The sequence below is a fragment of the Octodon degus genome, unplaced genomic scaffold (genome assembly GCF_000260255.1).
Source record: "Octodon degus isolate 3935 unplaced genomic scaffold, OctDeg1.0 scaffold00069, whole genome shotgun sequence".
Taxonomy (NCBI): domain Eukaryota; kingdom Metazoa; phylum Chordata; class Mammalia; order Rodentia; family Octodontidae; genus Octodon; species Octodon degus.
Window position 1 is genome coordinate 12,043,300 of NW_004524645.1, and position 25,834 is coordinate 12,069,133.

Consider the following 25,834-nt stretch of genomic DNA (forward strand, 5'->3'; position numbering starts at 1 on the left):
TTTCTGATCATTTCAAATTTTTATTTTAAAACGAAGTCCTTACAATATTAAGCCAGAGACAAAGAAATTATCAGCATTAGAATGAGAAATCAAATGGCCACAGACTTCTCTTCTACAGCACCAAATAATACTGAAGACCATTGGGCCATTCCTCCTCATTTAAAACTTTATGTGTTGTTACTATAATTTCATTATATCAGAAATGGTCCTTCTTTGAAAACTTTCAATTTTTCTCCTCTTGGAAAAATACTGTATGGATTTTGTTGCAAGACACTTCATTCCAGTCTGCTTTTCAATTGCTTTAATAAGCATATAAATTCATGGTGTTGATGATATGAATGGTACTTTCTAGGACATTTCAGTACACACAAGTTTACAGGAACTATGTAAAAATATAAGGCTTCTTTCCCCAAAATTCTGTGCCTGCCACAGTTATGCATGTGTTCAGAAGACAGGAAAATAGAGTACTGTCTGAGAAAAGCAGAGCTATATTCTTGCTGAGGAAAAAGTTGATGTAAACTATTTAAATATGTATAAACTATAGGAGAAAAGGACTATTGGTAAAGAGTGATGACAATTCAATATATAAGTAGATACAGATGAAATATAATGGGTCAACTCACATGTTTATAAATTAACTAGATTTAATAGCCAAAATATATTCTCAAAAAATAAATTTACAAAAAAAGCTCAAGGTCTCAATAACTTAAACTGTTTCTGGCATAAGAAGAGATCAGTAGTTCACACTAGATGGAACCAGAGATGATTGGAAATCTACAATATATGTATAGAGATGCTAAGATACAACAATAAACTAGAAATCCATGTAAAGCAGATTGGGAAAATTGGTTCAATTTTTAGAAATTATATTAAATAGAAATTCCTTTACAGTGTTGTATATTAAAATATAAATGATAACTTAAGGAAAAAAATCATTAAAATATCAAGTTGTATAAATGTAAGCATTAACCATGCTCAGGTTCAATAAGGACTTTGAGCACAAAAGTAGTGGACATGAGTTTGATCGGTAGCGGGAGCGGAGAGCAGACCCCAGAGAGCCCTGAGCAGCCCCACCGCCACCCATGGCCTAGTTACCATCACACACCTGGAGGAGCTGCAGCTGCCGCAGCCGGCCCCAGTCACCATCACCACAATCATGAGCAGCGAGGCTGAGACCCAGCAGCCGCCTGCCGCCCCCGCCCTCAGCGCTGCTGACACCAAGCCTGGCACCATGGGCAGCAGCACAGGGAGCGGCGGCCCAGGCGGCCTCATATCGGTGGTGCCTGCTGGCGGGGACAAGAAGGTCATCACAAGGAAGGTTTTGGGAACAGTAAAATGGTTTAATGTAAGAAACGGATATGGCTTCATCAACAGGAATGACACCAAGGAAGATGTATTTGTACACCAGACTGCCATAAAGAAGAATAACCCCAGAAGTACCTTTGCAGTTTAGGAGATGGAGAGACTGTGGAGTGTGATGTTGTTGAAGGAGAAAAGGGTGCGGAGGCAGCAAACACTACAGGCCCTGGTGGAGTTCCAGTTCAAGGCAGTAAATACGCAGGAGACCATAACCATTATAGACGCTATCCGTGTTGTAGGGGTCCTCCACGCAATTACCAGCAGAATTACCAGAATAGTGAGAGTGGGGAAAAGAATGAGGGATCAGAGAGGCTCCCAAAGGCCAAGCCCAACAACGCCGGTCCTACCGCAGGCGAAGGTTCCCACCTTACTACATGCGGAGACCCTATGGGCATCGACCACAGTATTCCAACCCTCCTGTGCAAGAAGTGATGGAGGGTGCTGACAGCCAGGGTGCAGGAGAACAAGCTAGACAAGTGAAACAGAATATGTATCGAGGTTATAGACCACGATTCCTCAGGGGCCCTCCTTGCCAAAGACAGCCTAGAGAGGATGGCAGTGAAGAAGATAAGGAAAATCAAGGAGATGAGACCCAAGGTCAGCAGCCACCTCAACGTTGGTACCGTGGCAACTTCAATTACCAACGCAGATGCCTAGAAAACCCTAAACCACAAGATGGCAAAGAGACGAAAGCAGCCAATCCACCAGCTGAGAATTCATCTGCTTCCGAGGCTGAGCAGGGCGGGGCTGAGTAAATGCCAGCTTAACATCTCTACCCTCATCCGGTTTAGTCATCCAGCAAGAAAGAAATGAATAGGAAATTCCAGCAATAAGAAATGAACAAAAGATTGGAACTGAAAACCTTTAAGTGCTTGCTTTTTGCCCGTTGACCAGATAACTAGAACTATCTGCATTATCTATGCAGCATGGGGTTTTTATTATTTTTACCTAAAGGCATCTCTTTTTGGTAATGACAAACGTGTTTTTAAAAAAAGCCTGGTTTTTCTCAATACACCTTTAAAGGTTTTTAAATTGTTTCATATCTGGTCAAGTTGAGATTTTTAAGAACTTCATTTTTAATTTGTAATAAAAGTTTACAACTTGATTTTTTCAAAAAAGTCAACAAACTGCAAGCACCTGTTAATAAAGGTCTTAAATAAAAAAAAGTAGTGGACATAATTACAAAGTTTATATCAATAAACTTGATTGTGTAGTATATACAATAACAAAACCCTAAACCATTGATAATGACAACCTGGGGAAATTTTGACAAGTTTTTGTCCATAAGTCAGTAAGAAATATAGTTAACTAGTTGATTCCAGTGTGTTTACCAGGTGATGGAAAAGTTCTCTAATCTCATTCTGAAGATTTTTAAAACACGTTGTTGTGGCACTGGTTGTACACTTAGTAATCTCACTGCTGGAGTGAAGGGAACTGCTGTATTTTTGGATGACAGTTGGGCAGTGTGTATTCAGGAGCCTTTAACATTCATGCCTTTTTAAAAATTTCATTTTATTGAGAAACAAATTTTTATTTTCTTTTATTGAGAAACAAATATCAATGAGACAGTTTCAAAACTGATTAATAGGACAGTTTCAATAATTAATGCGTTGTACATTGTTATCTTCTTAGTGGTTATCTGTAGTACAAGATACAGATGGAATATCCTGTCCAAACACTATTAGTACAAATCTTTCTTCTCATTGAATTCGATGAGAACATTCATGCCCTTTGAACCAGTTATAATGCTGCAAAATTTGTTCTGTGGACATAAAGATACATATGTTGAAATATGTTCATTGACAGATTGGTTAAATAGCCATCAGTTAAAAATGTTTTTAAAAAATGTCAGTGGCAGGTAAAAATGTTGCTTATATAGTATCAATGAAATAAAAATATATAGGGCTGGGGAGATAGCTTAGAGGTCTAAGTGCCTGCCTGGCAAGCACAAGAACTCAGGCTTGATTTTCGGTACCACATGCTGTGCCACCTCCTGGAACCCGGAGTGTTGGCTGGTCGCTGAAACCAGGCATGGTGGCCCATGCGTGTAATCCCAGTGCTGGAAAGGCTGAGAGAGGAGCATCACTCTGTGTCTGAGCTGCAGAGTGAGACCCTGTACCAAATAAATAAATAAATAAATGGTTTAAAACAGTATATTATATATCTGATATTATTCAATATGAGAAAATTTACTGGAATTAATATACTAAAATGTTAGCAAGGATAATGTGAACATTTATTAGTCTTGTTTTATAATTTTTTAAATTCCTTTTATGTCCTACCACTTTTGCATAGACTAAAGACTTTGGCACTTCCGATGTATTATTTATTCATATTCTGTTACCATCTCTGATCTTCGCCCCATTTTTCCTTTTTCCTTGGCACCTTCAGGGTGGCAAGAAAGAGAATTTTGGAACCAAGAAATGAGGGACTGGGGAGGAGGAGGATCTGTTTTTTACTCTCTGCATTCTTGGTACTCTGTCCCAGAATAGACCCCAGGCATTTGGAGTTCTCAGTTGGAAAAACACTGAAGAATGACTTTCCTTCTGCCTCTTTTTATTTTACAGGAAACACATGAAATTGTGGCAATCAAGAAGTTCAAGGACAGTGAAGGTATATATGTTGGGTTTTTTTCCTTTTGTAGTAAGTTTTTGTAAAGAAAGTATGAAAGAGGTGAGATTTACCTGGCTAGATCCTATCTATTCCTGAAATTTTAAAATCACTGTCTCAGAAAGTGAATATAGCTTTTATCTATTATAATTTGCTTTGAAACATTATTTCCTTCTATGTGAATTTTTCTATCTCATGATATTAGAAAGTTTATATTATGTTTTAAGATCAAATTAACATTGGAAAGCTTGCTCTAAATAGAATGTCATTTTATCAACACTTTTCTAACTGTAATTAAAATGAAAATGCTGATTTAAAGTAATATTGTTCACACAAATAGTGAATGGTGTATGAAAGACTTCAGTATTGGATACTGTGATCTCTAGTCCCTAATCAGAATTAGAGATACAGCGCTAAGTGGGAGCCAGTCTTGACAGGGTGATTTGCTATATGGAATCACTCATTTGGAGAATAAATTCTTCACAAAAAATAATCATACTTGAAGGCCTTGATTACATATTCAGGCCATTTCAAATTGAGTATTTTACTCTGTGCTGGGCTTGAAAGTTTAAAATAAAACATTTCCGTAGTTCATTATTTTTTAAATCTCAACTCTGAAGATAGCCAAGTAGAAAAACTGATCATTAAAATATGCATGGCCTTTAAGGAAAACTCTAGGCAGCATTTTTTCAGACATTTTGGACAGAGACCTCAGTAAAAATATATTTTATTCCCTAACCCAGTGTCTACACAGTCTGTACTCTATGTAACTAAAGGAAAAGTGTTACACACTCCTTTATCGTACTCTGTTTTCATTCTTGCCTGTTCATATAAATGCCGATCATGGCATCTGATACCTTGATTGCACCACTGAAGAGTCTCAGCCTGCCATTTGAAAAACAGTGATTTAGGTATAAAAGATACCAGCATAGCATGAGCCTTTATAGCTAATCAGCAATGTGAAGGTAGCTGTCATAGTCTACCTTCATCAGCACACATTTACTAAGCACTGTACAACACTAGTTTCTGTGTTTATAAACAACCTATTGTTTTTGTCTAAAAATTAGTAAACATGAAATAACAAAGAGAGCTTTCTAACAAGAGTTACAGGATAACTGAGTAGTGTTGCTGTAACTGCATTCTGAAGTGCTGACTATGTGGAGTATGCCTATCATTTGGGAACTTCAGCAGCCACCATGAGTGCAGCTTTAAGGAAAGCACTGGAGAAATGCTTTTAGCCTCTCTTCCAGGAGCAGGAGCATGCTTCAAACGCTGTGCCTGTGGTCTAATGGAAAAAGTAGCCCTAAGCCAACCTACTGTGAAACTATTGGAAATGAACCCTTTGAGCAGTGACTAGGCTAACGACAGGTGGCCCAGAGACAAATGATCTTCTAAAAAGAGTAATTGGAACAATAGATCAAAGCACAACCTTTACATGCATTTTGAGACTTCTGGTTGTGCATTCATCTTGCAGGCCATATCAGCAAGCATCAGTTACCACCAAAAATAATAATTGTCATTGAATTTTTAAAAAGGAGTACAATCTAGGCCATCTATTGCTTTCTAACCACCATATTCTTCACAATCTTTGTTCAGTGTATACCTGTATTTAGCTCCAATTATCTGATATATTTCACCCATGCAATCAAGAAAGTATACATAGAAATTCATTGAGTGCTGAGCTGGGTACTTTAAGAGCAGTACAAGTAACTCAGGCATGGACACTTTCAAAAAGCTTTGGCCTATTAGTAGAATTAGCAGTGTTAATGTACATCTAAATATGCTACGTACAGTACATACAGTACATATCTTTGGAGAGGGATGCTTTCAAAGCATTTCTTTGACTGACCCTGAAAATGTATCCAGTTATACACAAACTTCAACTTTTTAGTTCTAGTCCTATTAGAGGCCTACTTTCTTACTGTTACCAGTTCTCCTTGGAAGATCTAGTATGTCTTCTGTGTCTTTACCATTTTCCTCCAGCTGGAGTAGTGTCCTACTAAATGGAAAGAAAGGTAGATGTATGGTGCATAACCCTTTTTTGAGTATAGAGTGTAGGTGGATAATTTTGTACAGGTGGGGATTTCCCATTCAACTCCTTTGTGAGCTATTTAATTTTAAATTAAATTATTGTCTTTAGTTTTAGTCAAGCCTTATTACAAAAATTACTATATGCCCTCTGGTCATATAGCTCTCATTCCTCTCTTTTATTAGTTACTCTGAAAATATTCTTTTGATATGATGATGGTGATTATTCTGAATCCAGTTTTTAAAATCTTGGTGAAAATAGTCAAATAATTCTGTATGAACAATGTTAAACTGAAGTAGAGTCTGTACTTGGTCTGAGCCACTTTTAAGCTAATCAGATATTCTCTACATGATGATACCAAAGGATATTTTGTTTGAATGTATGTTAACTTCTGGTAGCTTTGAAAGATTATGATGATGTCATGTCTTGTTAAATTCATCTGTATTCACACATTTATGTCTTAAAAACATTTTGGGGACTTTAAATTGGAAACATGTCTAAAATTATAAAAATAAATTTACTTTATAGGTAACACAGATTAAGTTATAAATCAAACTAAGTCTTCTTAAAATACTGAGCATATCTTTTGGGGAATAAGAGCAATGTTTACAGTAAAATTGTGAACTAGCTTAGTGAATGACTTTCACAATACAAAGAGGATTATTCAAAATATGCAAAAGATTTTGTCAGTTTACTCGTCATGTTTTATATTCCTTTATGTCTCCATCTTTTTCAGGTTTTTATCATCTAGTTGTTGCCTGATATAACTCTATGAGTTAATTTATCACTGTGTTTACCTGTGATTCTCCCCAAAAGATTTTGATGCCCTGGTAGGGACAAAAATTCCTGTTGGAAGGAAGGAATGGGCCAGGCATGTTGTCACATAGCTATCATCCCCGCTACTTGGGAAACTGACGCAGGAGATTCACAAGTGTGGCCAGCCTGGGCAATTTATTGAGACCCTGTCTTAAAATTGAAAATAAAAATTGGCTGGAGATAGGCACTGGGTTCGATCTCTGTGATAAACATACATGGGTAGGGGGAAGAAAAGAAATGTTTGATGATAATTTTTTCTCTGATTTGTTTTAAGAACTTCTTGAAATTTGAAGGCTTGGATAATGAATTCTTAATGATAATCTGAATTAGGCTATTATACATTTATCTATTAATTAAATTGCCACAGAGAAACATTCATTAGTAAATACCTAAATGACTAGAAGGCTCCATTACATTTCTTCTATTTAAATTTCCTAAAAGAAAAACATGACAGACTATAAAGGTACCAGGTATTACTTAGTTAAAAGGTAAATTTTCAGACTATATATAGCCTATTTCTTGAATTATGCCTGTAATTCAAGTCTTATACCATAAAGTATGAGATTTGGTGATCAGAAATTAATCTTCTCTCACTGTTGTTCATTCACAGAGATATGTACAAGTATCTGCTGTCTCAGATTTGTTAAATATAATCCAAGAGCACTGACTTGGACCAGATAATTTTAGACCAGCAAGAATAAAAAATACGGTCTTTTAAATCTTTTCTTCAGGAGAGCCTATGGTCTAGGTTTATTTTTTAACCTACTTTTTTGTCTTTTTGAGACAAGGTCTCACTGTGCAGTTCAGGCTGGCTTTTAGCTCACTTTGTAGCCCAGTCTAATCTCAAACTTACAATGATTCTTCCTGCTTCAGCCTCCCAAGTGCTAGGTTTGCAGGCATTCATCATTACCTCAATTTTGGGCTTCCTTTTTGTCTTTGGACTTTCTGATCTTGAATATATGGATAAGTGGAATAAGGAACATCCTCTCTGTTTTTCAGTAAGTCTCAGTATATGGCTAGGAGGCTGACTCCAAGGGACCATGCAGCAGCCCACATTTTTTTGTGGAATTTAGGCTTTTTTCTGCCTTTGTAGCAAATAATATTGCTTTCATTTTATATTCTGCTGCTGCTTATGTTTTCTGCAGATAAACATTTTTCTAGTGGAATGGCCATATTCTTCTTAATTATTAGAAAATGTTTAATCATCTATTCTTTTCAACAATTTATTTCATTCTCAATTTTACCAACATCCTAGAAGGCACTATCCTCATCTCTTTTATTGAATAACATAAAGCAACAGCCCATAATATTGAGTCCTTAAATTCAAGAACCTGAAGTCTCCATTAGAGAGGGCTTGAAACAAAATTTCTAACCCTTGATCAACAAAGAATTTGATTAACTGAACTTGATCACTTTGGCTAGTTATGACTTCACTCCTTTTCTTAAAATGATCATCAAAATGGATCTCCCTCAGACATCAGGGATTCTAGGATTAGGTGACCATTTTGTATTGTCATGATTTCATGAATTTCTATTTTCCTTTTATCTGCCCTTCATCTCTGAAGATTGAAAGATCCTTGTTTTTTTTGGTACATAAAACAGTAGCACCAGCATTCAAACCTCCCTAGCTCTGTTAATTGCCCTACTGCTGATGTCTTTTCTTCAATGAGGACAATCAGAATCAAACATGGTGCCCCTATGGTTTCATACAAAGCTGGACTGACTTTTTTCCTATGGATCTGTTTAAAGGTCTGTTTTGGGGGCCTCTTTGGCTGTACAAAAATGTCAGGTTTGTGATTTCATAAAGTAGGTTACAGCTATTCCTGGACTTCTTTTCCAAGCCCACAGTTCTTTAAAAATAGAGTTACAATGGTTTCTGCTCATCTTTAGATTTTTCTTCTCATCACTAATCTTTGAATTTCTTTTTCTTCTGTCATCTTTCTTCTTAAAAATTGTTAACCTTTTACTTTAGTTTCTCTCTTGATTTTTTGGTGTGTTACCTTGTTTTGCTGGTAGGCCTATCTAGGTAGATCATATTTTTGTTTGTTATGTGCTTTTTCCTACCGTGTCACTTAGTCTGCATTCAATGGAGTTATGTATTTATCTGAACCTAACTTTGTCAGAGTTGCTCCTCCTGCCTTCACTAAACCCCTTCAGTGGTAACTGATGATGAGGTCAGTCTGCATTCATATGAATAGGCATTGTATAAAAATGTTGACTTTTAGTGCTGGAAGAGATCTTCAGAATAAACCAGAATAAACATAGCACCACTTTATAGATGACAAGCTTCTATGTGATTGAGACAAAAATGCAGACCCAGGAGCTTTTGAGTTTTTCTTCTCCCCATACTCTGCTTCTTAGTTGCTTAGGTTTAGCATTAAGCCAAGTGGCCTAGTTTAGCAGCAGATTCTAGACCTAACCCTGGGTGTTGTGACTCATTCTCCAAAATTCATGGCATTAGGCCATGCCACCTGTGTCCTTACGTTCAATTCAGGCTAAGGGGTAGAATGTGACCTTCAGCCACTCATCCTAATAAAGTTAACTTTTGTTCCTCTTGTTAACTGGTGAATCTAGCCCAGAAAGAGAATCTAAAAGTATTATTTCAATTGTGATATGGTGATTTTTGATAGGTTATGCTACCAGTTTTAAAAACTACTTATTGAAATGCTTTGCTATTTTCTGCTTCTTTGAGGAGTGAAGCATGTGCAGTGAACTGTGCATAGTTTTCCCCCATCATTTAATCATTTGTTGCCACAGTATTCATCATAAAGTGCAGGACAGGCTAGGAACCTAGAGAAACAAAATTATAGGATGTCCAAGTAATGAAGTGTGTATTTTGCTTGCACTTCAGGAATTAATAACTTGACTTCCTGAATGCTCCCATTCATTATAATCTTAATGCTCAAGTGCTTGCCTCAACTTTTAATGCCTATGTCTGTCATGAAGGAGCTGGGCAAGTGAGGTTGCCATGGTACTACATGTTGGTGATTTAATGTGCTGCTTTTTGAAGGGTTGCTTATCATCTCTTTTTGTAGCCATTGTTAATTAGAGTCAGTGTAGATTTAAATGATGTATATATAACAGATTACCAAAATTCAATGAGGTTTAGGTTTATAAACAGTAAGACTGTACTGAGAAGAAATCATAGATTATTAGATTTGGAAAAGGCAATAGGATTTTGGGGACAAGCACTTATTTACTGATGAAAGGCTAAGTTGCTTGCCTAAAGGTTCATGTCAGAGTATCATGTTAAAAGGCGATCCCAAAATCTAGATTCCCATAGTCCTATTCCAATAATTCTTCTATGAAAGCCATTCTGACAGCCATTCTGTGATGGTTTTATACATTAGCAAAGTGAAACTGACACAAATTGGTAATACAAAGTGCCCCTGTTTCACTTAATTTTCATGTGCTGGCTAATTAACCAAGCATTTGATTAGGGATGATATACCTGCTGTATTTATTAGCAACTTTGTACCCAGCTTCAGCATAGCTTATGAATGCTCTTAAGGATTGTATACAGATTTTTGCATGTACACACAGATACATCCATATATTCTTTACCCAGAGTACTATCAGTTTTTTAGGTCCTCCATTTTTCTTAGTCACAGATGATGGAAACAACTGAGGTGAGAGATGAATAAAAGAAAATAAATTCAATTGTCTTATTTTATGGTAAGCAGCCTTCTGAGCTTGAGAGAGATGATAAAAGTACTTACTTGAAATCAAGAGAAAAAAATCAAGAGGGTCACAGGAAAAATAGAGGTACAGTAAAAATGTTGTATAAAGTTACCTTCGGATTATGTGTATAAGGTATATATGAGACATAATGAATTCTGTGTTTAGAGTTCATTCCCAACACCAAGATATCTCATTATTTATGTGTATGTATTCCAATATTTTCAAAAGTCCAGAATTTCAAACACTTAACCCAAGCATTTCAGATAGGGTTCCACAGTGCCTACTGAAAAAAGTAAGACAGACGTTAAAAAGTCGAGAGTATTGTGACAAGGAACAGTAGGGTAGGGACCTACTTGCTTTGCAGTCTGGCAAAGGCCCTTGAGGAGCGCTCTTTCAAAGAAACCTGAGGGAGCCAGCAGTGCTGTAAAGAGCTGGGCTACTAGGCTGAGCATTCTGCACACAGGGAACAAATATAAGGCCCTATCACTGAAAAATCGAGGTTAGGGGTATTTTCAGAACTGAAAGACTAAAGTGAAGGAAGGGAGGAGAAGCATGACATGAGAGTCTCCAAACAAAAGCTGTGTTTAGAGACTGGTTGTGGTTCCCAGCTGCAGCAGCTAGGGCTGTTGTTGCATTCCAATAGCCCTCAGATGCCATTTCTTGGGCTCAGCCCCAACTTGCAGAACAGCTGGCCTTTTGTCCCCTGGTAATCCTGTAAGCCTCTTGGGGAAGCATCCCAATCACATCTCACCCCTTCCCCCTATGGGCAGATAGCATCTACTGTCTTGCTGTCTTCTGATGTGGGGCAAGTTCCCTGTTTCTGCCACCATTAGCCTTTCGTAGCAATGGCTCTTGTCTTTCTGAAGGCAACATTGCTGTCCTTTCCTAATGTGTTCCAGCATTCTCTGAGCACTTTCTGGCTGAAATAGAATACTTTGCTTATGTAACCAGTTTAGAAAGGAGTGTGGACTTTATATTTCTTCTTTGTTACAGATTCTCCAGTGTTACAAAACCCCTGCTTTTATTAGTTCCTTTTATTTAAACACAGTTTGAAAGAAGATTAGGAGAAGGGGCTGGGATAAGTTGAGAAGCACTCCTGACTGTGTTTATACTTGCTCCCCTCTCTTCATCCCCATCGCCCTTCAGCCTTTTCCCTCTTGCGTGCCTTGCTTAGAAAGCATGTCTTTAGAAGGCATAGTCTTTCTTGCCCCCATCCTCAAACTCCATTTTCTTTCTCCTGAGACTTGAAGATGTGCCTGAATTTGAGGTCACACAAATTACGCTGCCAACCTAGGATTCTAGCTCTTCCCCCAAACTTTGAGACAAAGCATGTTTTATAATTTGTAACTAGGATTTTGGAATGGAAAAGTGGGATGTCATGTAGTACCCTGTAATAAGTAGTATTTCTGTAGCACAGTATTGGAATAGTCATATTAGATGTGATAAACAAAAGACTACAACTGGTCTTGCATCAGTTCAGGTTTACTTCAAAATGAGTTTACTCCAAACATAGAAAAAGTTTTCAGTTTTTAAACTTTTGGGGGGATTTGAATTGTAGGTGAGGGATTATGAAGCTGTATATTCATGCATACATGTGAAAAAAATAGTGGTTTGAATTTCCCTACAATGTCTGAAGCTATCATAAGCACTCATTTCAAATGAAATATTGGCTCCTGGCTTTCCTGCCCATTAATCTCTCAGAGTTTATGTGACTTCTGTCCTTCCTTCATGTCTGTGGAGGTTATCATGAGTGAAGTTGGTGGTATGGAAGAGCAGATACTGGTTCAGCATAAGTTCTCCATCCCAGAACAGCTACACCATCTGGGATGGACAGATGGACATGCCACAGGAAGGCAGCAGGAACCCACAGCAGCTGCTGCTCAGAGAAGATCAGAAACTCTAAGAATTTCAGCAGTTTGGCAAGAAGCTACATTGTGGATGCCTGGCACATGGCCTCTACTCACTGACGTGGTTGACATGCAGCCTGAGGGAAAAAAAATGCTCTTATAAGCCAAAGCTTGAGGCCATCCTTAAAGACATCAACTGCTACAGATGCAGGCTGCATACAGACTCTGCACACTGATGTGGTTGATTCTCATGACTCTTTTAAATGCCTTCTGCTCTAGTACAGAGAACTAGAGATAAAATGACACTTGGTTTATATATTGCATTCATAAATTCATGTTTTTACACATATACTTTGCAATAAGGAATATAAGAAAATACAAGCAAACAATCAAGTTCAAACTGGTCAAATAAACTTTTAAGTTTCTTATTCTTGATCCTTTCAACAAGAAAATGTTATTTTGATAGTTTACCTGTGGACTTCTTAACCAGAAGTACTCAAAATAGGTTAAATTGGGTTGTTTTCAGTGCTCTTAAAATTCTATGAATAGTAGTTTGAAATTTTAAATTTTTCTGTCTTCACCATTGTTTGCATTCTAGAAAATGAAGAAGTCAAGGAAACGACTTTACGAGAGCTTAAAATGCTTCGTACCCTCAAACAGGAAAACATCGTAGAACTGAAGGAAGCCTTTCGTCGGCGGGGCAAATTGTACCTGGTGTTTGAGTATGTGGAAAAAGTAAGCCACTAATTTCCAATATGCAGATTTGCCTGGTTCTTTCATTTAGTACTGCCTCTGACATTATTGAAGAAAGTATTGTTATTTAATATAACTTTTCAATGTCCTCATAACTTGAGAACTTTAAAAATGAAACTATTACCCATAATCATTAGAGGTCCTGAAACTTATTTGAGTATATTGTAAAATTTAACAGTGCAAAGATAATCGCAAGTTTAAGCCATATACTCACTTGGCTTCTCAAGTTTTAGAATGTACGTCCTAGTAATGTTTTTAGACTTATTTTAATTAAACTCAAATTTTCTGAGGGAGAAATGGGTAAACTGATGATATAGAAGATATGTGTCAGATTCCAGAGAAGCAGAGCATACATTGTTTCAGTTATCTCAAACTTAAAAAGGAAAAAAAAGATTACCTTACTAGTAATTTTGGGTGAGGGACAGTACTGGAAACTGAACCCAGGGCCTTCACAGTGATCCACATTCCCAGCTCTTTTGTATTTTTTGATGTGTTGTTGTTGTTTTGAGACAGGGTCTTTCTGAGTTGCTCAGTCTGGGCTGGAACTTATGGTCCTGCTGTTAATACAGGTGTGCAATAGTGACAATTTTAATGATGTGACCTCCAGGCAAATGAATGCTGCCATAATCATTATTAGGCGCTTGGGGGTTTCTTGGAGAGTAGTTGAACTGTGCACTAGTCATGGCCAGGAACTTACCAATAGAAGAAATTGGAACCAGAAGGACCTTTCAGAGGTTTCCTCGATGAGCAGATAGTGGACCTGCAAATTTCTTGTGCTGTTATCTAACGAGGATTGAAGCCGAATAATTGCCTCAGGTCAATTAATTCCAGGTCCTTGGTGTTTCATAAATGCTGCCAGTGTCATCATCAAATGGGAAGCAGTGTTGTCAAAATGACCACTGATGTGAATTAAAATTCATGCAACCATTACAAATTTGAAATAAACACTATATATAGTAATTTCATTACTAGCAAAACTTGAAAAATACAAGGCAAATTTTTCATGTTAAAGCACTACTTTTATGTTCATTTTGTCACCGGGAAAGACAATTTGGTGGTTCTTTCTGCTAGTAAGTAACAGAGCTTCTACCAGAACTCTAGTCTTCTAATATCTGGGCTTCTTCACTGACCCTTGGGTTGTCAGATGGCAGGTGACCATCATACCTGCCCATCAGTGCCAGGGCCTCATCATTGACTCTGAGCTGTAAGAGGACAAGGGGAAGGATGGTTTAAGGCAGTGATAGTAACCTTTTAAAGCTTACAGTGATAACAGCCAGGTTGGGCACATGTGCCATAGGTTTCCCACCCCTGGTTTAAGGGATAGGAAGTTAGAAACAGAAACTTATGGTTGTGTTGCTTTAAAACAAAATAGAAACTTTTTTCCCTGATGTACAAATACAAAGGTAGGGCCAGGGAAATAGCTCTGTAGAATAAGCTCTTGCCTGGCAAGCGCAAGGTCCTGAGTTCAATCCTGGGTACTGGAAAAAAAAAAACAAATACAGGTAAGCAGTACAGCACTAGTGTGACAGTCCTGACACACTAAGAAGCCCAGGCTGTTTCTTGCTTTTTGTTTCACCACCTTGTCCTTAAGGTCAGTATAGAGCTGTCACGTCCCATTGGCGAGGACATAGTTGAATGGTCACACTATCTGTAAGACAGAAGAGAGATGTGCTCCTCATTCTGGGCTGCTATGTCCCTACCTAAAAATTACACACTTACGGAGTAAGGAAAGAAAGGCCATCAGGGGACAGTATCTCTGCTACTGCCACTGAGAAACCTAGAGCAGAATATGAAATGAGGGATACTATTTGTTTTCTATACTACAGAATCCTCATCCCGCCTGTGTGTTTGAGGCCTCCTGTGTGTTTGAGGTCTCCTATATATTTATTAATTGAAAAAGGCTTTTAAAATGGAGAATCATAGCAAATGATGCATGCTTTCTTTAAACATTTTATTTTAATTGAAAGCATAAATACACATATATCATTCTTTAGAGATATGTCAAGGTCTTTTGCTTTTTGGTCTTCTGATTGAAATTGTGATTGGTCTTTCATACATACATCATACCCATAATGTACCTTTAAAAGTAAAGCAAATGCTCAGGAACATTTGCAAAGCCATCTCACAGGTCCTTCAGTATTTGTTGTCATCACCTGTCCCTGTCCCTTGCCAGTGTTTCATAGATGTTTGATTCACCTTTGGTTAGATGATAATGTGTTTTGTGACTTTTCTTTACAAAGTATTTCAAAGTACTTAACTTTGTTTTCTTAAAAACAGCATTTTAAAGAAGCACTATGTCATTGGTTGATGTGATATTTATTTTTTAAGTGCACTTGTTATAAATAGGTATGAAAATAAACACAAGCGATTCTTGATGAGTACACAGCCTGACTGATGAGAAGAAAATGACAAGGCAACACTAGTTTTCAGGCTGGGCAAGTGGCTCTATCATAGGTTGTTCAGTGTCATATGCAAGGCCTTGGTTCAATCCCTGGCTCTAAAAAAGAATCCATTTAAAAATAACAATGATAAACCCATTAATATTAACAAATACATTTATGTATCAACTATTTTTTTCAAGTAAAAAATAGTGTTCCACAAAAAAGCAGCTAGTTGAGCTTGCTAGACTGTCATCCAAGTGATGTGTCTCAGGACAGTCGTCATTCAGATGGCACATGTGCAGCCGAAGTACTCTGTTGTATCCTCCATTTTGTTGTGTGGATTCTTGACAAAACATGTACTTTTATTTTTTTTTGATTTTTTTTTATTTATTTATTACATTTATTTATTGTGTATGTGTGTGGCCAGCTCAGCCCACCAGGGGGCGGGTCTGGCTGGCATGTGGTGCTGGGGATCGAACCGCGGTCCCTGTGCTTTGCCAAGCTTGTTTCAAGTAGGTGCTTTAGACCACTGAGCCATCTCTCCAGCCCCAAAACATGTACTTTTAGAATGGGAATTTCATAAAGGTAGTATTTTCACTGTTTCATCAAGGACACCTTTCGCTGAAACGGTTGTACTTTTAACAGTCAGGGTTAATTGGATTAAAGATCTAGTTCTTGCTAAGGTGTCAGCCGTTTACTCGTTGTTTTGTCCCATCAGTGTAAATGACAACACAGTGAAAAAGGCAAACATTGACCTTGTTGTCCTTGGGGGTTGTCTGAAGTGATAAACTGCAATTGTGCCATGGGCCTTACTCAGTTGCTTTTCAGAGAAAACGTACATTTGGCTCGTCTGGAAATTCAGTGACAACTGCTAAAGTTACAAATTAACAAAACTTTTGCTTCAATTTTAAAATGATCTATGACTCCAATCTAAAGGTTTTCAATATTAAGTTGTTAAGAGTGCATGGGTTCCCATTTCTGCAGTATTTTTTAGCCTGTTTCAATTTTTATACTAAGTGCATTTTTTTCTACTCTTAGGGATCTTTTACTTTTTTCTGTGTAAGAATATTAGCCAGGTATAATGGCACACACCTGTAATGCCTGCTAGTTTAGAAGCTGAGACAAGAGGATCACTTGAGTCCAAGAGTTCAAGACTAGCCTAGACAATAAAGACCCTGATTAGAAAAAGAGAATATTATCCAAGTCACTCACAGAAATTAAGACTTTAAAATGACACCTCGTAGATTACAGTGTCATATCTCTACTGCATAGAGATTTTGTCTTTAAATTTTTCTAAAAATGATGCTTAAATGTGTTTAGGGGTAGTGGAAACTACAGATGGTTATTATTAGGGACAACATAGAGAAAGTAAAAATCAAATTTCTCATGAAAGAAAACTTTGATTTAATGTAGTATCCTGTTTCACCAAGACCTAGGTTGTAGGTGAAATGCAAAACAAAGAAACAAAAAATTGTATGCTGTGTATTGGATGAATCCAAGATGCTTTTTAAAATTATTAATATGTAATTCATGGGCCTTTCTAATTTTGGAAAATAATGACTCTCTATTTAACTTTTAGAATATGCTTGAGTTGCTGGAAGAAATGCCAAATGGAGTACCACCTGAAAAAGTAAAAAGCTATATCTATCAACTTATCAAAGCTATTCATTGGTGCCATAAGAACGATATTGTCCACAGAGGTGAGTATGGAATGTACGACATAGAAAATGCTAAAGAAAGAGGGGAGCAGTTGATGTTTAATTTTTTTTGTCCTTTTTAATTTGTTGTTATATTTTGTAAATCAATTTTGTATGCTTTATATCTTATAATCTAAATAACTAGTATAAAGACAATATTATGCAATACAGCAAACACTGTCGAATTCCTATTGTTTTAAGTTCTGTATCATTTCTAATATTTTTTTTTTACTATTTTGTGTTCTCTGTAGATAATAAAAATTAAAAATTAGGGTCAGGGAGATAGCTCAGCAGCTTAAGCACCTGCCCAGCAAGCACAGGGCTCTGAGTTTAATCCCCAGTACCGCAAAATAAATAAGTAAAATAAAAATTAAAAAAATATCAAATAAAGCTAAAATATTTACTGTCTTAAGAATATTTCTATTTTAATGCGCTTAGAAACTATAGGATTGAGGCCCAGGGAGATAGCTCAGTAGAATAAGTGCTTGCCTGGCAAGCACAGGGTCCTGAATTCAATCCCTAGTACCACAAAAAAAAAGAAAGAAAGAAAGAGAGAAACTATAGGATTGAGAAGTCATTTGCCCTCCAAATCTTTTTGTACCATAAGAATGGATCATAAATGTATTTAGATACTGTGGTGAGATCTGTATAAACTAGATCCATTTAACTATAGAAACACCTACTGACATAAAAGTATTCAATAATTGCAAATTTTGATGCTTCTATGGAGTAGAGGTGGGATAGTAATTATGGTACGATAATTTCTATACCCTTTTCTTCCTAAGGTAGACCAAGTGATGTAAATCAACATAGGATCAGGCTTTATAGATGGTCCTTAAGTCTTGGCCCCCAGTGATGATCACATTTTACTCTCACTTAGGGCAACAATCGTATATTTTCCCCCACACATTAATGAAAGTTCTCATTGTCTGCGATTGCAGGCATGATCAATCTTGCACATAGGCCATGATTATAAAATGTCTCAAGTTGTCCTTAACTATCACAAAGTCACTGTTTGATAGCAATAAAAAGGAAATTATTTGCTCAGCATCATCTTTTTTTCTGTTTTTTCCTTTAATCACAAAAGTAAAGGAGCTGGGGAGATGGCTCAGTGAAATAAGCGCTTCCCTGGCAAGCGCAAGGGCCTGAGTTCAATTCCCGGTTCTGAAAAAAAAAAAAAGTAAAGATTTCACTTTTCTAACACAACTACCTCATTTTCTTTCTTTTTTTATTTTAAAGAGGAAAAAAATAACAAGAACAAAAACAAAGCAATATAGAACAATAAAAACGGTATAGAATTTCAAAACAAGAATAGAAAATTGGGCTGGGGAGATAGCTCAGCAGCATAAGCACCTGCCTGGCAAGTGCAAGGTCCTGAGTTTGATCCATGGTATCGCAAAAAAAAAAAAAAAAAAAGAAAACTAACAATGGTTGTTATATTATGTATTCTTATGAAATTCGTTGCTCAGATTACCAGATATAGATATGCCAGATTGAAGATGCAATTAAATATTAACTCCTTTCACTAAACCTTAAGTTTTCCCCTCATCCATTTTACTTTGTTTTTTTAAATTGATTTTAAAAAGAGTATAAAAATAATAGATTAAAGACCTAAACATTAAAACAGACTCACTAACTCTACTGGAAGAGAAAGCAGGTGGAGAGTTCATGAACAATAACCAAACAACATGGAAAATACTTCAAAGAATTCAACATCTGGGATCTCATTTCTGTATGTCAAAGGAAATCATCAATAGAGTGGGCTCACAAATTGGGAAAAAAATCTTAACAAACAGTCATGCAGACATAAAGAACTAAAAAAAAAATCAGGTCCCCAAAATTCAAAGACCCAATCCAAAAATGGGCATCTGAGATGAATACACACTTCTCAGAGGAAGAAATACAAGAGGCAAATAAATACATGAAAAAATGTTCCACTGTATTGATCATTTGAGAAATGCAAATCAAAACAACACTGAGATTCCATGTTACCCCAGAAAGAATTGCTATCATACAGAAATCAACTAATAATAAATGCTGGAGAGGTTGTGGGGGAAAAGGAACCCTTCAGCATCATCTTTGTCTCTCTACTATTTATCTTTGTCTGATGATCTCCTTTGCATTGAAGAGTTTTAGAGTAGTGGGACACAAATTGCTGTAATGATAAAGATAAAAGATGTTTGTCAGACTGTGGTGCAATACCAACTTCTTGTTTTGAATTAACAGATAAATATCATACTTAATATAAGTATAAAGATGCACAAGGATATTACCTTAAAAATAACCTCACTTTTAAGGAAAGTGAGAAGATCATATAGAGTACCAACTCCTATTTCTAGAGTCAATAAGTTGTCTTGTACTTGACACTCATAACAGTCTTTACCAATATTTTCAATGGTATGGATAGATCTCTTAAGTCAACTGAACGTCTAATGTCTAGGGTAATGATTCCAATAATAGGCCATGGTATCTTTGAGGATATTAATGTGGAGTAGAGTTAGCTCTATTACCATCATGAAACTGATTTAAATTTACTATGAATCTTTGGTTGTGAATTAGTGGTAGAAACTATGATTCTAAAATCTGCAAATTTCACTTGCCCTGCCCTTTGTCCATTTACAGCTCCATTACATGGTATACATGATAGGTGCTATTCTCTAAAAATAAAATTATGAGATACCTCTTCAAAGGCAAATTTGACTGTATTTTCTTCAAATTTTAACCTCAACTGCTATCAAATCTTCAAAAGATCCTGTAAAAAATTAGAAATCTTAACTTGACTTCATAGTATAGCATCTGAGTTATTTATTGGCGTTTGTAAACCACACAGACAAGCTAAAGAGACATTTTTAAATGTAGCAATTATACAGAAAAACCTTTCTTGAATTTTTTTCCTCCAGTAAATATGATGGTACTACTTACTCTCATGTATTAAGATATCTTGTGGATGTAAATATTTTATATTCTGTCTGCAAAAATTTGTCAAACTAGTTCTTCAAAATGTGCTGGCCTAGATTCAGTCATTCTTAAATTCTTGTCAGAGATCCAACTAATCTCATTAACAGTTAAAGATGAGCTGGGGATGTGGCTCAGTGATAGAGCTCTTGGTTAGCATGCTCAAGCCTTTGCATTTGATCCCCAGTTCTGTAAAACCAAAAATAAATTTTAAAGACTTACAAGAATTTTTTTAAAACTGTGGTCTGCATATTTCTCAAAAAGAAATTAATTTAAAAAAAGAAATTAATTAAAACTTTATGTACCAGTGTTACTCAGTGTTTATTTTTATTTTATTCTACTTAGATTGATTGATTGAGACAGGGTCTTGCTATGTAGTTCAGAATTCATTGTGGTCTTGAATTCATTATGTAGCCCAGGCTGGCCTTGAACTCATAGTGATCCTCCTACTTCAGCCTTTGAAGTGCTGGAGTTACAGGTGTGCACCACCATGCCCAGCTAGTTACTTGCTTTTGCTGTCACAGTTTTTGATTCAACTTTCATGAGTTTTTGTCTTGTTTTTGCTGGGTTTTTTTTTTAGATGATTTCACTGTGTATTACATGCTTACCTCAAAGTCAGAATCCTCCTGAGTACTGAGATTTAGGCATGCACTGCATGTCCAGCTTCTAGATATTTCTAATTAGATGCCATTATAGTGATATAGTTTTGTCAATAAGAACATTTATACTAATTGGTTTTTAATCTTCATACTCTAGACATAAAACCAGAAAATCTCTTAATCAGCCACAATGATGTTCTGAAATTATGTGACTTTGGTAAGTTAAAAGAAATTTAGTCCTAGTATTTAATGAATTAATTTAAGGTAACACATATATAGCTTTTTAAAGGCATAATAAATGTAACTTTTATATTTTGAATTAGTAGAGGAAATTCTGTTGCTATATACTGAAAAATTGATTACTGGAAGAATGCTACATTCTCTTTGCTCTAGAATGTTATATATAATTATTAAAAATTCATTGTCTGTTTTAGAGTAGGATAAAATATTTTAAAAATTGTTTGAGGTTTAGTTATAACCACTAAAGATATTCCAGTTTATGTAAACATATATTTACTATGTGTGTGCAATTATTATGTCCTGATTATGTGTCTGTAAGGTCAAAAATATTTTTAAAATACTTCCATTTATGAACTGGTCAATATTCAGTGCCTGGTAACCGATATATTCTAGCTCTGGATTGAATGTATAGAGAAGTGTTTTTAGTTATACTATCTTCTAGTAAAACAAATTATCAAATTATATATTATGTTCCATATAGATATCTTTGTATTAATCAAGTGCTGTTAAACAGTTAAAAAATATGGAAAAGATTTTGAATCATAACTGAGATGTTCAGGGCATGGGTCTCTTTTTGAAATTAAAGTTTTTTACCTAATCTATATGTTCAAAAATAGCAATTTTATTTTTAAAATTTGTTCCATATATTCATGTATCACAAATACATTATAAACTTCAAAATATAACTAAGAAGGGATCTCCTTATCATAAACAAAGTTAGATTTAATTAGTACCTAGATGGATTGCACAAATGAAGAATAGAGCATTGTAGGAATTTGCTCTGTAAAATAGCCCATTTTGCCCATTGTAGCAATTAGAAGTAATTGTTTCCATGAGATAGTTTCTAAGAATTTGGGTATTGTGAACTGCTGGCCGGAAGAAAAATATTCTGATTTTCTTCATAATTTTCTATAAGAAACATTGCAAAGAAGTCTTACTCTAGCCTATTTTTGAAGAAATAAAATAAAAATGTAATATTGAACACAGTACCTGAAAGATTTTGATCTTGGCATTTTTAGCATTTCCTTAGCATTATGATTTTCAGAAACAGTGTTGTCTTCCTGTTTTTTTTTTTTTTTCCGGAACCAGGGATTGAACTCAGGCCCTTGCACTTGCCAGGGAAGCGCTTATTCCACTGAGCCATCTCCCTGGCCCTGTCTTCCTGTTCTTAAGGGTAAATCCTACCCAATACAGACACTTTGTGCACCTTATATGCCATTTACTATGGGCCACTGATCTGTTTAAACTCCAAGATTACTGAAATTTATAAAGCAGTTTATAAATAGAAAAGAAGTGCTTACAGAACAGTTAAGAAAACTTCTAGTCTTAGCATTATTTCTTAAGGAAAAGACTACTTTAAGTGGGCAGGAAGTTCCTCTGGGCAGCACCACATGTGGTAGTCGGTGTCCTGTGTGTGCATCCCTAACAAGGGCCTCCTAATTGTTTTCCCTTTCAGTGCATACAGCTCCTTTGTGTGGTTTGAAGAATCGCATTCAGAAATACAAATATTTCTTCAGAGTAGTCTCACAAAGAAGTATTGATTAACTGAAGTTAAGAGTTCAATTTTTTGCTTTTGTGGCTTTTTGTTTTTTCATTTTAGGAAACACTGCCGCTTTTCAGAACTGACACATCAGTTTTTAATCTGTAACTTTCATGTTTCAGTTTTCTGTAACTATTATAATGAATCAGATGGGTAATTAATTTATCCAGTTGCCTCATTTGTGACTATGCTGTGGCCCCTAAAACCTCTTGATAGAATGGTGACAAAAGGCATGTTTGAGTCTATAATTAAGATATTTCAGCATGCTTCTCAAGTATTAGGAGATGATAGTGATTTTAGCTTGCTTTGTTTCTATCACTGCCAACTGTTGTTTACATAATGGCTAGAACTGCTTACCTACAATAAACACACAAATGCTACATAGTAGAATTAATGACCATCAAGATAATGCTAGTCTGACTTCCAACTCTAGTGGGGATTTCATTGTATTTCTGAGGTTTGCATTTTTTTAAATTGTAGAAAATCTTTAACATTGCTTAGGCTAAGAAGGCCCTGTGAGCAAGCTAAAACCTACCAGTTGAAGTCCCTGTCATGTCCCAGCTGCCTCGAGTGGCAAGAGTGACAACTTTGCCTGTCAGGGTGAAGCCACTACCATCTCCTTATATGCCATGTCCCCAGCCAGAACTGGGCTATTCTTGGCCATCCAGGGAGGGCAGAGAGCTGTGGACACCAATTAAGTCCATAGCCAGTATTCACCCAACATGGGGGTCCCTGAGACAGCCCATTGGAACAGGGTGTCTGGCTTTTCTCAAGGACCAGTTTCACTGCTGTCATCGTCACTGTTGGGTCCTACAGAGGGAGGACTTGCCAGATGCCCAGGTGCTCCTCATGCCACATTATTGCACTGCTTGTGACCATCATGTCCATCACTTGGTCCAAGGTTTTCCCAGCCACATTGGTGCCTCTGACCCTGAGGATATCATCATTGACTGCCAGCATCCCTGTACTCTCAACCAGGGCCCCATGTACCTGGCAGATGAAGATGCCTAGAACCTGTTCCAGGCCCTGGAGAGTGTGGTCTAAATGAGATTTGCATTTTTAGGAGAGATAACTTAAAAATATGTTTTGATACTTAGAAAAACATGAAATGACTTTAAAAACAGATTTCTTTAGCATAGGAGAGTGACTGAGTTTGTAGTAAGTGTATGGACTTAAAAGTAAGGACACACTATTAATAAGTGGCCCATTCAGTATCAGTCATTATGTTTTTGATGGTCTTTTGAGATATTATCAGTGCTGAAATATTTGCCAACATCAAATTATTATTCTTTCAGGTTTTGCACGGAATCTGTCAGAGGGTAATAATGCTAATTATACAGAGTATGTGGCCACCAGGTGGTATCGATCCCCAGAACTGTTACTTGGGTGAGTTACTGTCTCAAAATAGAATGAACTCTACACACCTGTTGATTCTTTATTATTGACTTTGGTTTCACTGATAGAAAATAAGAACATCAATTAAATATGTCATTTATACATTTAATAATGTAACAAACCACCTACAACTAAAATGATATGAGACAAGCACCATTTAATTGCTTAGGATTCTAGGTGTCAGTAATTTGCATTCAGCTTGATGGTTCTGCTGCTGCTCTATCTTGGAGTCGCTCATGTAGCTAGTGTCTTGGAAGATTACCCAGAAGCTGGTTGACATAGGGGCCTCAGCTGGAACCAAGTGTCTTTTATCCATTCGGACTCATCATTCAGTAGGCTGATCCATGTTTCTACGTGTCATAGTGGGAAAATTTAGCAAGAAGCTAAACCTTTAAGGAAAGGTGCTTTCCAAGTATGAAACAGCATGGCTTCTTTTGCTTCTGGCCAAAGTATATTTTATAGCAAATGCCTAATTTAAAGTATAGAGAAATAAGGGCTGACCAAATAGCTCAGCAGATTAAAGTGCCTGCAAGCAGGCCAGGGACCAGGGTTCAATGCCTGCCATGCCGGCCCTGCCCCCAGGGTGTGCTCAGATAGCAGTTGAGACTGGGCATGGTGGTGCGCGCCTGTAATCCCAGCTCTTTGGGAGGCTGAAAACAGAATCACTATGAGTCTGATCTAGTAGTGAGTCTCTGAATACCCTGTAGATGCTTCCCTAAAATACAAAAAAAAAGTATAGAGAAATAAATCCCATCTCTTGATGGGAGAAGTTCCAGTACTTTATCACAAAAGTGAAATGCATGTAGAAATGGAAGGAATTATTGCTGCCATCTTTGCTAATTATCTTCCACATTATGAATATGAATAGTCACAGAATTTGACAGTCAGGCTTGTTTGTTCATTCACTCATTCATTCAAATGCTTACCAAATATTTATTAGCTCTCTTATATCCAGCCACTTTGCTAGACATATGGGGTAAATATGGAATTAATTACCATTTTTCCTTTGAACTGTTTAATAATAAATGCTTATTCAATTTAGCACTGTATATATATTTTTTCAGCAGTACTTCCACATCCATCCACTTTGTGTAACCTTGTACTTCCAGTGCTCTCTCATTGATCTGTTAACCCCAGGAAAGGGTCTTCTGATAAAGTTCTTTTATTTCTAATATATTTTAACTTTAGAACTTAAGGAAAATTAAAAAAGAACTTTAGGAGTTTACAGTTCTGATCACCATCAAATAGTTTTAAGACTAATTATTGAGCTGCCCTAGACATAGTCTCTCCTCTTTTCTTATTGAGACATTTTATTCATATCAATCACAGGCAAGGAAAAAGGCTTAGGAAAGGTAACTTGCCTGAAATCACACAGCGAGAAGACAAACCAAACAGGATGGTAGATCCACTGGTTGGTCAGATGTGTGTGGTCAGCGCATGCTCTCATACCCCCTCCCTTCTTTTTTTCTTTTGTGGTACTGGACATTGAACCTAGGTCCTTCACTGTGAGCTACATTCCAAGTTCTATTTATTTTTTTTTTATTTTAACACAGAGTCTCACCAAGTCACTCAGGCCTTAAATTTACAATCCCTTTTGCCTCTACCTCTCAGAGTGCTAGGATTATAGGTGTGCAGCACCACACCTGGCTATAGTATTTTCTTATTATCACTAGACTGCGTTTCCTTCTTAAGACTATCCAAGAATGGACAAATAAAATTATCCATAGTTGTAGTGATGATAAGTATACACCTTGTAAGTTTCATCTCTTTTCTTTGTGTGTCATATATGTATCTGGGAAATGTGAAAATTTTAACTTTTATACTTTTTATATATAGTAGTAATACAAATTTCTGTGTTTCTTCTGAAGAGCATGATGACTATCTATGTTTAATTTACTCAGTGAGAGTTCATATGAATGTGTCTACCAACTA

The 25,834-nt window shown here is 36.5% G+C and overlaps 1 protein-coding gene, 1 long non-coding RNA gene and 1 pseudogene across 2 annotated transcripts in view; 1 reads left to right on the forward strand and 2 right to left on the reverse strand.

Moving 5' to 3' along the window:
• The window catches only part of Cdkl5 (cyclin dependent kinase like 5), a 205,643-nt gene that overhangs the window by 137,052 nt on the left and 42,757 nt on the right, over positions 1 to 25,834 (forward strand). Inside the window, exons 5-9 of the mRNA XM_023719583.1 lie at positions 3,927 to 3,972; positions 12,941 to 13,077; positions 17,056 to 17,176; positions 20,885 to 20,944; positions 23,803 to 23,893. Coding sequence (XP_023575351.1) covers positions 3,927 to 3,972; positions 12,941 to 13,077; positions 17,056 to 17,176; positions 20,885 to 20,944; positions 23,803 to 23,893 — 455 coding nt within the window. The remainder of the gene's footprint in view (positions 1 to 3,926; positions 3,973 to 12,940; positions 13,078 to 17,055; positions 17,177 to 20,884; positions 20,945 to 23,802; positions 23,894 to 25,834) is intronic.
• On the reverse strand, positions 1,689 to 5,909 carry LOC111817762. Its single transcript, XR_002821887.1, has 3 exons — positions 5,898 to 5,909; positions 3,704 to 3,706; positions 1,689 to 1,776 (listed from the first exon to the last, which is right to left on the reverse strand). It is a non-coding gene; the product is annotated as an uncharacterized LOC111817762 (long non-coding RNA).
• Positions 23,032 to 23,715, reverse strand: LOC111817755 (annotated as a pseudogene).